Source organism: Coregonus lavaretus (assembly GCF_964263955.1).
Source record: "Coregonus lavaretus genome assembly, chromosome: 30".
In the NCBI taxonomy this organism is placed as follows: domain Eukaryota; kingdom Metazoa; phylum Chordata; class Actinopteri; order Salmoniformes; family Salmonidae; genus Coregonus; species Coregonus lavaretus.
Genome location: NC_140017.1, coordinates 7,676,490 through 7,690,385, shown reverse-complemented (window position 1 = coordinate 7,690,385; position 13,896 = coordinate 7,676,490). Strand labels below are relative to the sequence as shown.

Genomic DNA, 13,896 nt, shown 5'->3' with positions numbered 1-13,896 from the left:
CACTGCATGATGCTGCCACCACCATGCTTCACATTAGGGATGGTGCCAGGTTTCCTCCAGATGTGACGCTTGGCATTCAGGCCAAATAGTTCAATCTTGGTTTTATCAGACCAGAGAATATTGTTTCTCATGGTCTGAGAGTCCTTTAGGTGCCTTTTGGCAAACTCCAAGCAGACTGTCATGTGTCTTTTATTGAGGAGTGGCTTCCGTCTGGCTACTCTACCATAAAGGCCTGATTGGTGGAGTGCTGCAGAGATGGTTGTCCTTATGGAAAAAGGATGCAATGGAAACAGGATGCACCGGAGCTCAATTTCGAGCCTCATAGCAAAGGGTCTGAATACTTATGTAAATAAGGTATGTTTTCTTTCCTGCCAAAAAAATCTAAAAACCTGTTTTCGCTTTGTCATTATGGGGTATTGTGTGTAGATTGATGAGGATGAAAAAAATCAAAAATTTAGAATAAGGCTGTACCGTAACAAAATGTGGAAAAAGTCAAGGGTCTGAACACTTTCCGAATGCACTGTATAAGAAACATCCTGAGAAAACGTGTGTGTGCAGGAAAGGTAGTGCCAGGTACATGTGGACTCTTGAGTGCCCTAAAAATAGTGGCCTGGATTGCTTATGGGGTTTTCCATGTGAATATTTCAGTGCTTCTGGTGGTGCCCTATTTTGTTAATGGGAGATCTCTGCACCCCGGGTCACCCGTTATTCAAAACCCTGTTCAAGGAGAAAGTGTCCATACTTGTTGGTATTTATAACCTACTAAAGAGGACTTTGGTAAAGCTAGACGGGTGATTGGCCAATCATAGAGAATGCCCTGTCCCAGGGCTGGAGTGGTGGTGATCCAATCAGAGCACATCTGTGCCTGGCTACCCAGACTCCTTGCTCCGGCCAAACGCTATGCCACACTTACGGATGTTAGTTTCTTCTCCGCAATGAGCGAGAATCTGAGTACCTCACCGACCCTTCACCGAATGCGAACACATTCGGGGCTGTCTGATAGGTCCAGAAACCAATGGGTTGGGCCAGAGCCAGAACACACATGGGTAAAGCGGCGGTTTGAAAATGCGTCATTGGCTTTGATACTCTGATCGGTTAAAGACGATCTAATCGCTGATGACTTTGTTTTGTACAATGCAACTCTTCACCACAAACGACTTCAATGATGGCAGTCTCAGACTAAAGTATGTAGCGAATGACAGAACAACGGAAGAATTTAGTGTCAGGCTACATCTTTGCTTGAATGAGGAGGTTTGACCTATCACTAGCTGTGGTATTAGTGGAGGGAGGCCTACCAGCGGACCAGGACCGGGGCAGTGTTTGGCTTAGCTGTTCTGAGCAGGGCCTGGTCAGGTGGAAATTTCCACTGGCAGAGAATGGAGGGACTGGAGGGAGGAGGGGAGGTAAGCGAGAGAGGGGAAGGTGTGGAGGGAGGGGGTAGTGTGTGTGGAGCCAGCATGAGCCGTGGGGACTCAATGAGGTTCAGTCCAGGCATAAATAACAGCGTCCAAAAACGCACATTCCCACACACTATGTCTCACGCACACACTGCCTACTCAAACAACACATACATTTGGCAGCGTCAGTATTCAGCCTACTCAGTGTTCCATCTAGCTGTGTGTAGGCAGGCAGTGGGAGGTGGGGTGGGTGTTAGTACCTCGCTAGTTCTGGCAATGATGCGGTACAGGTACTGGTCTTTCAGGTCTTTAGTGTCGTCCAGTTTCTCCCTGCGGATACTCACAGCCACCGGACCCAGCTTCTCGTCCGTCCCAAAGTAGTTAGAGTGCTCTGCAGTGACACACAGGGAGAGAGTGTATTCACAACATGTCTGGACATGCCTTTGGTCCTGTTGAACACGTGTATTGATCATTTCAATAACAGCCTTTGGATATGGAAAAATGGAGGAAAGTAGGAGGTTGAATAAAAAGGAGATGGAGAGAGAGAACAGGCTCAGAGCGGAGGAGGGAAAGAGAAGAGATTGAAGGATATGGTGAGATAACAACAGCACTTGCAGTGCTTGTATGTGGTGTCAATCCATGTTCAATTACACATTGAATTAAATCAGCTCATCAAGGAACCTGAGGACATTGATTAGAGCTACAAATGACAAACAATGATTGTGCAGCTGAGCCTGTGGTGTTGCGGCACGGCTTGCTCGGAACAGGTTCTACTTTTTCAGATGAAGTCACATGCTTGAGTAACCTAGGTAGAGTAGAGAACACAATAATAATCTACAAATGACAAAATTCAATTATATTTGTTATTTTATCCACAACAATACAATCGTTTGCTTTGACGTACTAGCCGTATTGCTTTGCATGTTATAGGCCTATCATAGCCAGAAATGTTGGTTTCATAAACAGATCATTCCACAGGACATTTTATTACATTTTATTATAACTGTGTGACACACTGAAGACTGAGTAGCCTTTCTGCTTATCTAAAGTTTGATGAATAAGTGGAAATCTCTGATAAGACACATTCCTAAAGTAAAAGGCTATAAACATATCCATATGATTCATTAACAGCTTACTCCTCAAACTGAGAGCGACTTCTCCTATTTGTGAGTGGAGGAGGAAGAAACTCATGGAAGAATCTATTTTTCAACTTGTTTCATCTCTGCATAATTGAAGAGGCTCAGCCCTGTTTAGCATTCCCACTTTGTCCTGCAGTATAAATGTCAGCTTTTTGGATTAGGCTTTTTGACATGCATGCAGGGCATTACAGTTACAGCACCGGAGCAGTCTCATGTTCCACACAGCATTCAGGGGGACAGGCAACAGTATTTTTGGAGCGGTTACCTTTATCTCTGTGGTTAGGCTCTTAGCAGATGATTATGTCCTCGGGGGCAGCTATCTATTTTTCCAGGGTCTAGAAAGGTGATGCTGGGAGCACACACACACACAGCTGTTCTGCAGGATCGGGGGGGAGGAGTTTTAATAGGAAGAGCCAACCAGTGTCAGGATTAATGTGCAGAGGCAGAGAGGTCAACGTGTGTGTGAGGGAGTAAGTTAATTCTTCTCAGAGCTATGAGCTCAGTTTGCCAACAGACAGAGGCAGGTACATATTATCCTCTGGGACCGCTGCCAGGTTGGCTGACTGTACAGGGGCAGCTGGATGGAGGAGGAGAGAGTACTGCCAGTTGACAACACTAGTGATATGCTAGACTTTTATTGACAGCAGATATCATAGGGAGAGTGAATACTAAAAGTAGTCAAAGTTAGGTAGGATAGGTAGGCTGGATTGAGTGGTAAGATCAGATCAGTTCTTACCTTTCCCATGGAAGTAGTCTCGGTAGTACCGCGCCCCCAGGTCCACATGCTCTATGCTATAGAGTTTCAGCCTGTCCATTCTGGTGACTTGCTGCTCTATGGGCACCTCCACCACCGACACACTGGCGTTGCTACGCCGAAGGCTGCCCCTCACTATGTCACCCGCGCCCCCCTCCCCTCCCCGCTCGGCCGAGGAGCTCAGGAAGCTGATGTTGCGCTCCCCGTGGCCCCCCGTCTCGTTGCGGAAGTGGGGGCAGCTGAGGAGGAGCGAACTGGAGCTGGGGCCTCCGAGGGGGCCGTCCAGAGGGTCCATGCCCAGGGAGGGTGCGGGCGCGGTGGGGTCGAGGCCTAGCGTCAGGTCCTCAACGCTGGAGTAGGTGGCGTCCAACCCACTCAGAGTTGAGGACCGTGACACAGCAAGGGAGACGGAGGCCGCCGATGCCCCTGTTGCAGTGTTCCTCCGCTGGGATACGTACGTGCGATGAGCAGCCGCCTCATGGAGGTCAAAAAGGATGCTCTGGGCGTCGTAGTGGACAAAGCTCTTGGGGCACAACCAGGGTTTGTAGGGGGTATCTGTAGAGTTACGGCCTCCCCCGTCCTCCCCCGCCTCCCCTCTGTCCAGCTCCCCTCTGCTGGAGCTGCGGAGCTTCCGGAACAGCGAGGACGTCCCCAGAGACGACTCTGTCCCCCCACTCTTCTTCCTCACCCTGTTCTCTGACCGTCCCATCCCTCCATCCTCCCCCCTGGGTGTGGGGGAGTGGCCAGTGGGGAGGGGTGCAGAGGGAGGGCAGTTGGGGGTGTGCAGTAGCTCCCCCAGGCGTACGTGGGCAGTGCTGCGCTGGTCGGGCCTCTCCTGGTGGAACTGGCTGAGCATGTCAAAGAAGCTCTGCTCGGTAATGCCCTGCACGTCGATGGAAGAGGTGCTGCCGTACTCCCGGAACAGATTAGCACCTCCACGACCTTCCACCTCGTTCTCATCCTGCTCGCTCAGAGTTACCTCACTGTTGGAGCGCTGCCGTAACGGGGGGAAGGCACGCAGGCCTATGGGAGACCCTCTTTCACCCCTGTACCCACCACGGAACTCCACGTCCTTCGTGCGCCGCCTTGGTAAACGAGCCACTCCTCCCCGCACCAGCCCGACCTCGGAGATGGGGTAAGATGCGGAGGAGGTCGTCGTGGAGGGGTCGTCTCCATGGGGATTACCACCTTGCCCGTTCTCCAGGAGCGACTCCCTCGATTGCGCATGGCGCGGCGGCCACTCAGCAATACGGGCGCGGACACCCATCTTGGGCACGGAGACACGGGATTGGGTGGCCGGGTCAGAAAAGGGGGCAGGGTGGCCGTTGGGGGTGAGGTGGAAGGTGGCATGTTGTGTGAGGAGGGGTCCAGGCCCTCCCCCTCCGCCCCCCTCCAGCAGGTCTGAGGAGGTGCAGGTGACCCCTCTATCTCTGTAGGTGTTCATGGTGCCCCAGGAGAGCTCAGGGCAGGACAGAAGGCAGGGGGGAAGGGGGCTGGCATCCCGGGCCAGAGTTGGGGGTAGGGGAGAGGGAGAGGAACCCCACACACACTCTGCTGATGCTGCGGCCTCCACCTCCCACATACATCGCTTTCACTGGGAGGGTGGGACACTGCTTGTCATATGCCCAGTTACACAGTAGGCGCTCTCTCTTCTCTCAGGCTCTGTGCAGATCTGGGGAGGAGACAAAACACACATTGATATGCTGACGACCACAACAAAACATGCATACATGGCATACAGTAATACGCTGTTTCTTAACATGCACACCCAAACACTAACATACACTGACCCAGATTCACCCCTCCTATACTATGAAATGACACCACGAAAACTGTGACTACAGCAACTCATCTGCACTAGAGTGTGAGAGAGTGATTAAGGGAGAGTGGAGGATAGGAGCGAGAGAGAGGAGGATATGAGAGAGCGAGAGAGAGAGAGGAGGATATGAGAGAGAGAGAGGAGGATTTGAGAGCGAGAGAGGTGAGGTGAGGGGATTTGACTGAGGATTTCTCCTGTTGAGACTAATCTTCAGAATGCCTGACAAGCAGGGTTATTATACTAGTGTCATATTTCAGCAGCAATACACACACACACACAGGCACGCACTATACATTTTCATTATACCAAATCAAACTCCTGCATCATAAAGCAATGCTGAAAGTGCTAGGACATCAAAATCCCAGCTACACCGCACTTCATAAAGAATAGATATAATCTGACTGGATATTCACATGGAGACAGAATATGCACACACACACACACACACACACACACACACACGTTGGGTTGCTGCTGCAGTGTCATCTTTAAGTTAATTTAACTTACAGCAGTATGTATGGTTCCTCATTTAGCTCCTTCTCTCAGCTGGTACTTAGCCCAGGGTGATGATACATTTATGACAGTCTCTATGCTATGCACCTGGTACCAGCCTGTGAGAGGTACGTGTGTGTGTGTGTGTGTGTGTGTGTGTGTGTGTGAGCACACTATGCATTAGAACTGGTGTCAGGCCGTGAGAGGTCATATGCATTAGTGTGTGTGAGTAGGTATGTGAGGTGTGTGTGAGTAGGTATGTTGGTATTTCACATTTTCCACACAGAAATGTTTTGGTACCCTTCCCTAGATCTGTGCCTCGACACAATCCTGTCTTGGAGCCCTACGTACAATTCCTTCGACCTCATGGCTTGGTTTTTGCTCTGACATGCACTGTCAACTGTGGGACCTCATGTCCAATCAATTGAATTTACCACAGGTGGACTCCAATCAAGTTGTAGAAACATCTCAAGGTTGATCAATGGAAACAGGATGCACCATAGCTCAATTTCGTGTCTCATAGCAAAGGGTCTGAATACCTTTCAAAGACAGGTGTGTGCCTTTCCAAATCATGTCTAATCAATTGAATTCACCATAGGTAGACTCCAATCAAGTTGTAGAAACTCAATTTCGAGTCTCATTGCAAAGGGTCTGAATACTTATGGAAATAAGGTAATTTTTCCAACAATTGTTTACAGACAGATTATTTCACTTATAATTCACTGTATCACAATTCCAGTGGGTCAGAAGTTTACATACACTAACTTGACTATGCCTTAAAATAGCTTGGAAAATTCCAGAAAATGATGTCAGGGCTTTAGAAGCTTCTGATAGGCTAATTGACATAATTTGAGTCAATTGGAGGTGTACCTGTGGATGTATTTCAAGGCCTACCTTCAAACTCAGTGCCTCTTTGCTTGACATCATGGGAAAATCAAAAGAAATCAGCCAAGACCTCAGAAATAAAATTGTAGACCTCCACAAGTCTGGTTCATCCTTGGGAGCAATTTCCAAACGCCTGAATGTACCACGTTCATCTGTACAAACAATAGTACGCAAGTATAAACACCATGGGACCACGCAGCCGTCATACCGCTCAGGAAGGAGACGCGTTCTGTCTCCTAGAGATGAACGTACTTTGGTGCAAAAAGTGCAAATCAATCCCAGAACAACAGCAAAGGACCTTGTGAAGATGCTGGAGGAAACAGGTACAAAAGTATCTAATATCCACAGTAAAACTAGTCCTATATCGACATAACCTGAAAGGCCGCTCAGCAAGGAAGAAGCCACTGCTCTAAAACCGCCATAAAAAAGCCAGACTACGGTTTGCAACTGCACATGGGGACAAAGATCATACTTTTTGGAGGATATTTTTCTGATGAAACAAAAATAGAACTGTTTGGCCATAATGACCATCGTTATGTTTGGAGGAAACTGGAGGGGCTTGCAAGCCGAAGAACACCATCCCAACCGTGAAACACGGGGGTGGCAGCATCATGCTGTGGTGTGGGGGTGCTTTGCTGCAGGAGGGACTGGTGCACTTCACAAAATAGATGGCATCATGAGGAAGTAAAATGATGTGGATATATTGAAGCAACATCTCAAGACATCAGTCAGGAAGTTAAAGCTTGGTCACAAATGGGTCTTCCAAATGGACAATGACCCCAAGCATACTTCCAAAGTTGTGGCAAAATGGCTTAAGGACAACAATGTCAAGTTATTGGAGTGGCCATCACAAAGCCCTGACCTCAATCCTATAGAAAATGTGTGGGCAGAACTGAAAAAGCGTGTGCGAGCAAGGAGGCCTACAAACCTGACTCAGTTACACCAGCTCTGTCAGGAGGAATGGCCCAAAATTCACCCAACTTATTGTGGGAAGCTTGTGGAAGGCTACCCGAAACGTTTGACCCAAGTTAAACAATTTAAAGGCAACGCTACCAAATACTAATTGAGTGTATGTAAACTTCTGACCCACTGGGAATGTGATGAAAGAAATAAAAGCTGAAATAAATCAATCACTCTACTATTATTCTGACATTTCACATTCTTAAAATAAATTGGTGATCCTAACTGACCTAAGACAGGGAATTTTTACTATGATTAAATGTCAGGAATTGTGAAAAAGTGAGTTTAAACATATTTGTATGTAAACTTCCGACTTCAACTGTATATACAGGGTCAGTTCCAGAGTCAGTGCCAATACCATATTTACAATGTGCCATTAAGACAAGCCCGTCCTCCCAAATTAAGGTGCCACCAACCTCCTGTGATATACATGCATAATGATCTGCATGTATATCACAGGAGGTTGGTGGCACCTTAATTTGGGAGGACGGGCTCGTCTTAATGGCTGTTGCGGAATTAGTGGAATGGTATCACATGGTTTCTATGTGTTTGATGCCATTCCATTTGCGCCATTTCAGCCAATATTATGAGCCATCCTTCAGCAGCCTCCACTGATGTATATTCCTTCCTCTCATTCTTGCAACCAAATCACAGGTAGGCCTTTGCAAATATTAGCGAATCAGCCATTCTATGCATTATTCTATTATACACTGGACAGGGTGAAGTTAAAATCAATGTGTTGTATTGAGTAGAAGTGTGGAGAACGTTTAAAAAGACGTGAACAAGCGTCCGGGGGACGGGCAATACCATCGTGGTATTGCGATACTACTCGGTATCGTGATACTTGGCCTGGTATCGTTAGTAAAATGTTGGTATCGTGACAAGCCTAGTGTGTGTAGAGTCAGTATGAATGTATGTGCATGTTATGTGTGTGAGCAAATTGTGTGTGTTGGAGTGTGTAGAGTGTGCATAGAGTGAATATGTGAGTGTGTATAGAGATAAAATAAAATAGAACGGTCAATGCAGATAGTCCGTGTAGCCATTTTGCTAGCTATTTAGCAGTCTTATGGCTTGGGGATAGAAGCTGTTCAGGAGCCTGTTGATGTCAGACTTGACAGTCTATGGCTTGGTTGGCTGGAGTCTAACAATTTTCCGGGCCTTCCTTTCACACTGCCTGATATAGAGGTCCTGGATGGCAGGGAGCTCGGCCCTAGTGATGTACTGGGCTGTCCGCAACATCCCCTGTAGCGTCATGCGATCGAGGGTGGTGCAGTTGCCATACCATGCAGTGGTTAGGTTAGGTTATTCAAAACAACTTAAACCTTTGGAGAACTCGGTTAGATAAAATCATTGTTTGATCATGAAGTAGCGTGGCCAGAGAAAGCCAGCATGCATAACAACTGGTCATTCTCATATCAAACGGAGAGAAAATACACACGTTTTTAAATAATTAAGACACTGAAGTGTCTGCTATAAAAAATAAAATAGGTGTCGGCTATACTGCCCAGATCATCTAAAATTGAGATAGAAAAAAAAATCATTTTCTGACTGGACATTTTGCGCTGCTTTGGTGAAAATCTGAACTCTGTCTACATTGTTCTCTTGCACTCTATAAATTGTTAATAGCATATTTATTGAAATAGGTTATGCAGGCTACAGCAAAGGAATAGACCACTTGGCATGGCCCTGCTGTGGGCTGCCCGGTCAGCTCCTTACGGCGTGGTGCCAGTCAAGTTGAAATAGGCTATACATAGTCTGTTACATCACAATGTCGTCACCATCGACGATGGCTGTCAATCATCTTCGATATCAGATACTATCATAATATCGCCTAACCCTACTCTACCCCTCCTTCTGTCCATTCTCACCCTCCCTCGCCATGGCGTTATCAGAGAGAAACAAACGAGGATACACACAACTAGGCTACGTTATACTCAGCTAAGGAGGGGAAGGGGGAATAGAAAATTGAGAAATGGGGAGAGAATGTCAAGCGACATAACAGTAGAACGCTAGGGGGGGGGGGGGGGGGGAACCGAAAGAGGGAGAGAGTGACGGAGTTGAGGGAAGAGAGCAGGAACATGTCCACTGAACCAAAATGACGCGCCTTAATATGACAGTCACAAAGAATCAGGCTTCACCACTGCCCTCTCACTATAAAAAGCCTCCCTAGACTCCTAATCTACCCCTACTTTATTCAGGGTCTTCTTTTCTCCGCTCAAACTCTCGCTCTAATGTTTTACCCTCCCTTTTTCTGTCCCTCTATACCTAGGCTAATCTATCTCCATTTTATTCAGTCTCTTCTCCGCTCAAACTCTCTCCTCTCCTTCATCGCCATCGGTTTCTTTTGCTTTATCCCTGTGTTTCTGTATCTCGCCTTCTTCTCATTCCATCCCAACATCTGTCTCCAGTAAGCTTATGATCCAGGCAATTTCTCAGTATGACATTGTTTAATGATGTTAGCTACTGGTATGAGGAAAAATATGTTTTGTGTGGATCGTAATCATTTCCACACAGCTTCTATTCATCATTCTATTCGGCCGAATTTGAATAATATTGAGTGTTACATTTCACAAGGCAGAGAGTGAATGAAACTTCTGTACATTCTGAACAATCCTCTGTGATTCACTTTTGGCATAAGACAGCATTACACACACACACACACACACACACACACACACACACCGTGTACAAAACTCATTCACAGTGAACAAAAACCCACAGTCAGTTGAGCACCAGTCAACCACACAAATGTATAATGTCTTTGTTTTGGAGAAATACAGGCAATTCCAAGGCCACCTCCGAAGGGTCCTGCTCTGATCCTGCACAAAATCTTTCCTCATCCGGCGCGTTGGTCGCGATACGCTATCAGTCCCAATCCCAGATAGGTCCCAGCTGCAGCAGCTGGAGAAAGGGCCCTTTATTCAGCTGAACTCCAGTCAGGAGAGAGTGGAAGTTCTGTCATGTCTCTGGGTGTCCACAACACTGAGCCAAGGCCGACAGACACAGTAGAACTGGGCCACAACTATTATGCACAAGCTGGAGGGAGGACAGACAGACACAGACTACCACAGCCACACAACTAAAACAGGACGTGTTTGGCAAACACATCTTGTTATGCGCAGTGCACTGACACGTTTCTAATTCAACTAAATGTGAAATGTTATTTGATGTCTTCGCTAGCCTTCACAGTTCACAGAACCTTTCCAAAACTGAAAGAGATGGGCTGCCACAGCCCAAAATAGCAGCTGCAAGAAAACTCCTCCACACAGACCCATCGCAACCCAAGGCACGGAGGATGGCACACATAGGTGAAAGGGATGAGGTTTATCCCCAAACAATGTGAAGCGCTAAATAGAATTAAGTAGGAGGCGCAGAAAATGGCAAGGGCCATAGGAAACATAGGAGCCACAGGAACATGACGGGTTTTGAGGCCCCCAGGAAGACACAGCTCTGGCCCCAACTACAGAAGATGTAAAGCAGGAATTTAATGCCTTTTAATTACTCCCATAGCAATTACTGAGGCCTCTGAAGATGCTTCCCCAGCCAACTCCCTCTCGGAGTGCCTGTGCACCGTGCAGCCCTGGCCCACACAATGCAAACACACACTGGAGCTGGTAATTACACTACTCGCAAATCATAATCACAGAGAGAGCAACGAGAGAGCTACAGCTACCAGAGGAATTATTGTACACAACACACGCTCCAGATGGAGAGAGCGGTTACTGTATCGTGACAATGCCAAGTGACCAAGGTCAAGAATAAGTCACTTGTGGAACAGACCGCCACACAGGATAATAATGCATTTGAGATAGAGGTAGCCTACGCATAGAATATACATAATTAAGCAATAAGGCCCAAGGGGCTGTGGTTTATGGCCAATATACCACGGCTAAGGGCTGTTCTTATGCACGACGCAACACGGAGTGCTGGATACAGACCTTAGCCGTGGTATATTGGCCATATACCACAAACCCCCGAGGTGCCTTATTCCTATTATAAACTGGTTACCAACATAATTAGAGCAGTACAAATAAATGTTTTGTCATACCCGGCTGATATACCACGGCTGTCAGCCAATCAGCATTCAGGGCTCGAACCCCCCAGTTTATAATGAATGATATAACACATGGAATACACATTAGGACAGAGGTGAGAAACCCATACACAACTTCAGCTGCTTTCAGATACTTTGATCAAACACACAAAGGACTACACACACAATCCATGACCATACTACTATTAGGCATACGCAAATGTAGGCTAAGTCGTACAAAGACGACATTGACAACATGAAAGGGTGGCAGGCAGTGGTGAGTGACCCGAGGAGGGATTCTACAGTAATATAACATGAATAGTCTAATATTAGCTGTGGTGACGGTAAGATGGGGCAGTCGGTTGTGTTGGGAGCATATGGTGACGCATATGACTGGCAGACAGCCGGCAGCGATAGGGCATCACTTCACAGCACTGTGGGACAACACACCCTGACAGGACGGCAACCCTGCTCTCTGGGACTATAGCTCAGACATACAGGGCTTGGGCCCGTATTCATAAAGAGTCTCAGAGTAGGAGTGCTGATCTATGACCACTTCTGGCTTTTAGGTCATATTGAATAAGATTATGTAGACAGGGGGACCTGATCCTAGATCATCATTCCTACTCTGAGCTGCTTTATGAATAACAGCCCTGGTATAGATAGACTACAACAGAGACTGGGCTGTGTGTTCTTCATGCACAACCCCCAGGGCCGAGGTAAAATATACATGAAGACTAGAATTAAGTGCTGAAATAAATGTAGCCAAACGGTACTTTGCAAACTGATAGAGAGTGACTGAAGGAGATCACACACAACCCTTAATGTCTGTTCAGTTTGCCAAAATGTTAGCATCCTAATGAGACAAAATTGTTGTAATGAGTGAAAACTGTGACCTTCTAATGAATGAATAGATGATTAGTGAGTGGTGGAGATGACTAGGACCTTACTGTCGCTTCAGTGGGCTGTGAATGTGTAACGATGCAGAAAGTTCAGCTCCATTATACTCTGGTTGTTGAAGGGTTCTTGTGCTGAGTCTGTCTCAAGCTATTCCAGGATGACCGTCTCTACGTCTACCTGATCTCACCCCACTGGCTTTCCCTGCAACCTGACCACAGCTCTGACCCTAACCAAACCCATGGGCCACATGAATATGATAACGGCCTATCTATGGTTTTCCCGGGACTGTTGTGTGATGGATTTGACCAACTTAGCCTGACTCCGGTCCTGAAGGGCTGCAGTGTTTGAGATAAAGTGGAGGCTTGGAAAAGCTTGCACACACACTGCAGCCCTTGCTTTTCACCCCTGTGTTGGTGTGTCCTCCAGGTCTGTGCTTCCCTATTATACCTGGCAGTGACAGATCTTGTCAGGCTCAGCGTCTCTGTGCTGCCTCTCCTGGCCCTGCTGTGATTGTCTCCATTGATTTCCTGTGACATTGTTTTGCACTCTATCCCTGATAACCTCTACTGTCACTGCTGTGGTCTCCTCCGTCATACAGACAGAACGCTAGCCTGGAGGAGAAGCATGGGCAGGGAGTGCTACACACACAGCCGCAAACCCACACATATGCATGCAGACACGTGCACTGCGAAAACGCACGCATTTGCATCATGCACACACACATAGGAGAAGGGTGCACGGGCAGGCTATAAGGGACGACCTACATTCTTCTCCTCCACTTGGTTGCCTGTGATCTGAAGTAGGGTGAAGGGCAGTGGAAGTTTGGGGAGTTGGTGCGAGGGGAGGTGGCGATACGGCGAAGGTCGCTATAGACGCCTTGTTCTTCTCTGCCATGACATAGGCTTACACAAATCTTTACATTAATAACATTAGGAGGTAGTAAGGTTTACACATCAGCAGAAGGCAATGCGACATCTGCACTTCTCCTTTCTGACTGGATGAGATGAACCCTCATCTACACACCATTGAGTCAGCTTTCATGAGGCTTACTGTTACAGCTAATTTCTAAAGCCTGACACTAGGCCGTCATGCTGAGCAGCGGTACTTTTAACCCCAATCAGAATCAGCTATGCATATAAAGTATTCATCATAATTTCACTGAGACCTTTGCATCGACTTCAATTTACTACCACTTTAATCTACTGCTGTGGTGCAATCTAGCACTGGGCCTTTCCCCTGGGGTAGACAGCCACTTTAGAGAACAGGGGGAATGCTCCGACTCAGAAAGAGGGAAAGCTAATAGCAGCCAACTGCATTACTACCTCTAAAAGCCTGTGGTGTAGCTTAGTAGGACTACAGTGGATTCAGACAGTACTGGACTTTGATTCAGACTGCATAGGAACATGACTCACATTGGTCATTAGTGATGGGGGGGCTGGTTGGCTGTACCAAAACTCCAGTATTTTTCCTTCATAGCTTGTTCTCCATCTTTTTAAATACATTTTTACATTTACATT

At 47.1% G+C, this 13,896-nt stretch overlaps 1 protein-coding gene across 2 annotated transcripts in view; it reads right to left on the bottom strand.

Annotated features, from left to right (window-relative positions):
* sipa1l3 (signal-induced proliferation-associated 1 like 3) overlaps nt 1–13,896 on the bottom strand; it is a 106,739-nt gene that overhangs the window by 35,226 nt on the left and 57,617 nt on the right. For both annotated transcript variants that reach the window (XM_084147488.1, XM_084147489.1), the window contains 2 exons: nt 3,273–4,962; nt 1,658–1,788 (listed from right to left, as the gene is read on the bottom strand). In XM_084147488.1, coding sequence (XP_084003614.1) covers nt 1,658–1,788; nt 3,273–4,872 — 1,731 coding nt within the window. In that variant the 5' untranslated portion in view covers nt 4,873–4,962. The remainder of the gene's footprint in view (nt 1–1,657; nt 1,789–3,272; nt 4,963–13,896) is intronic.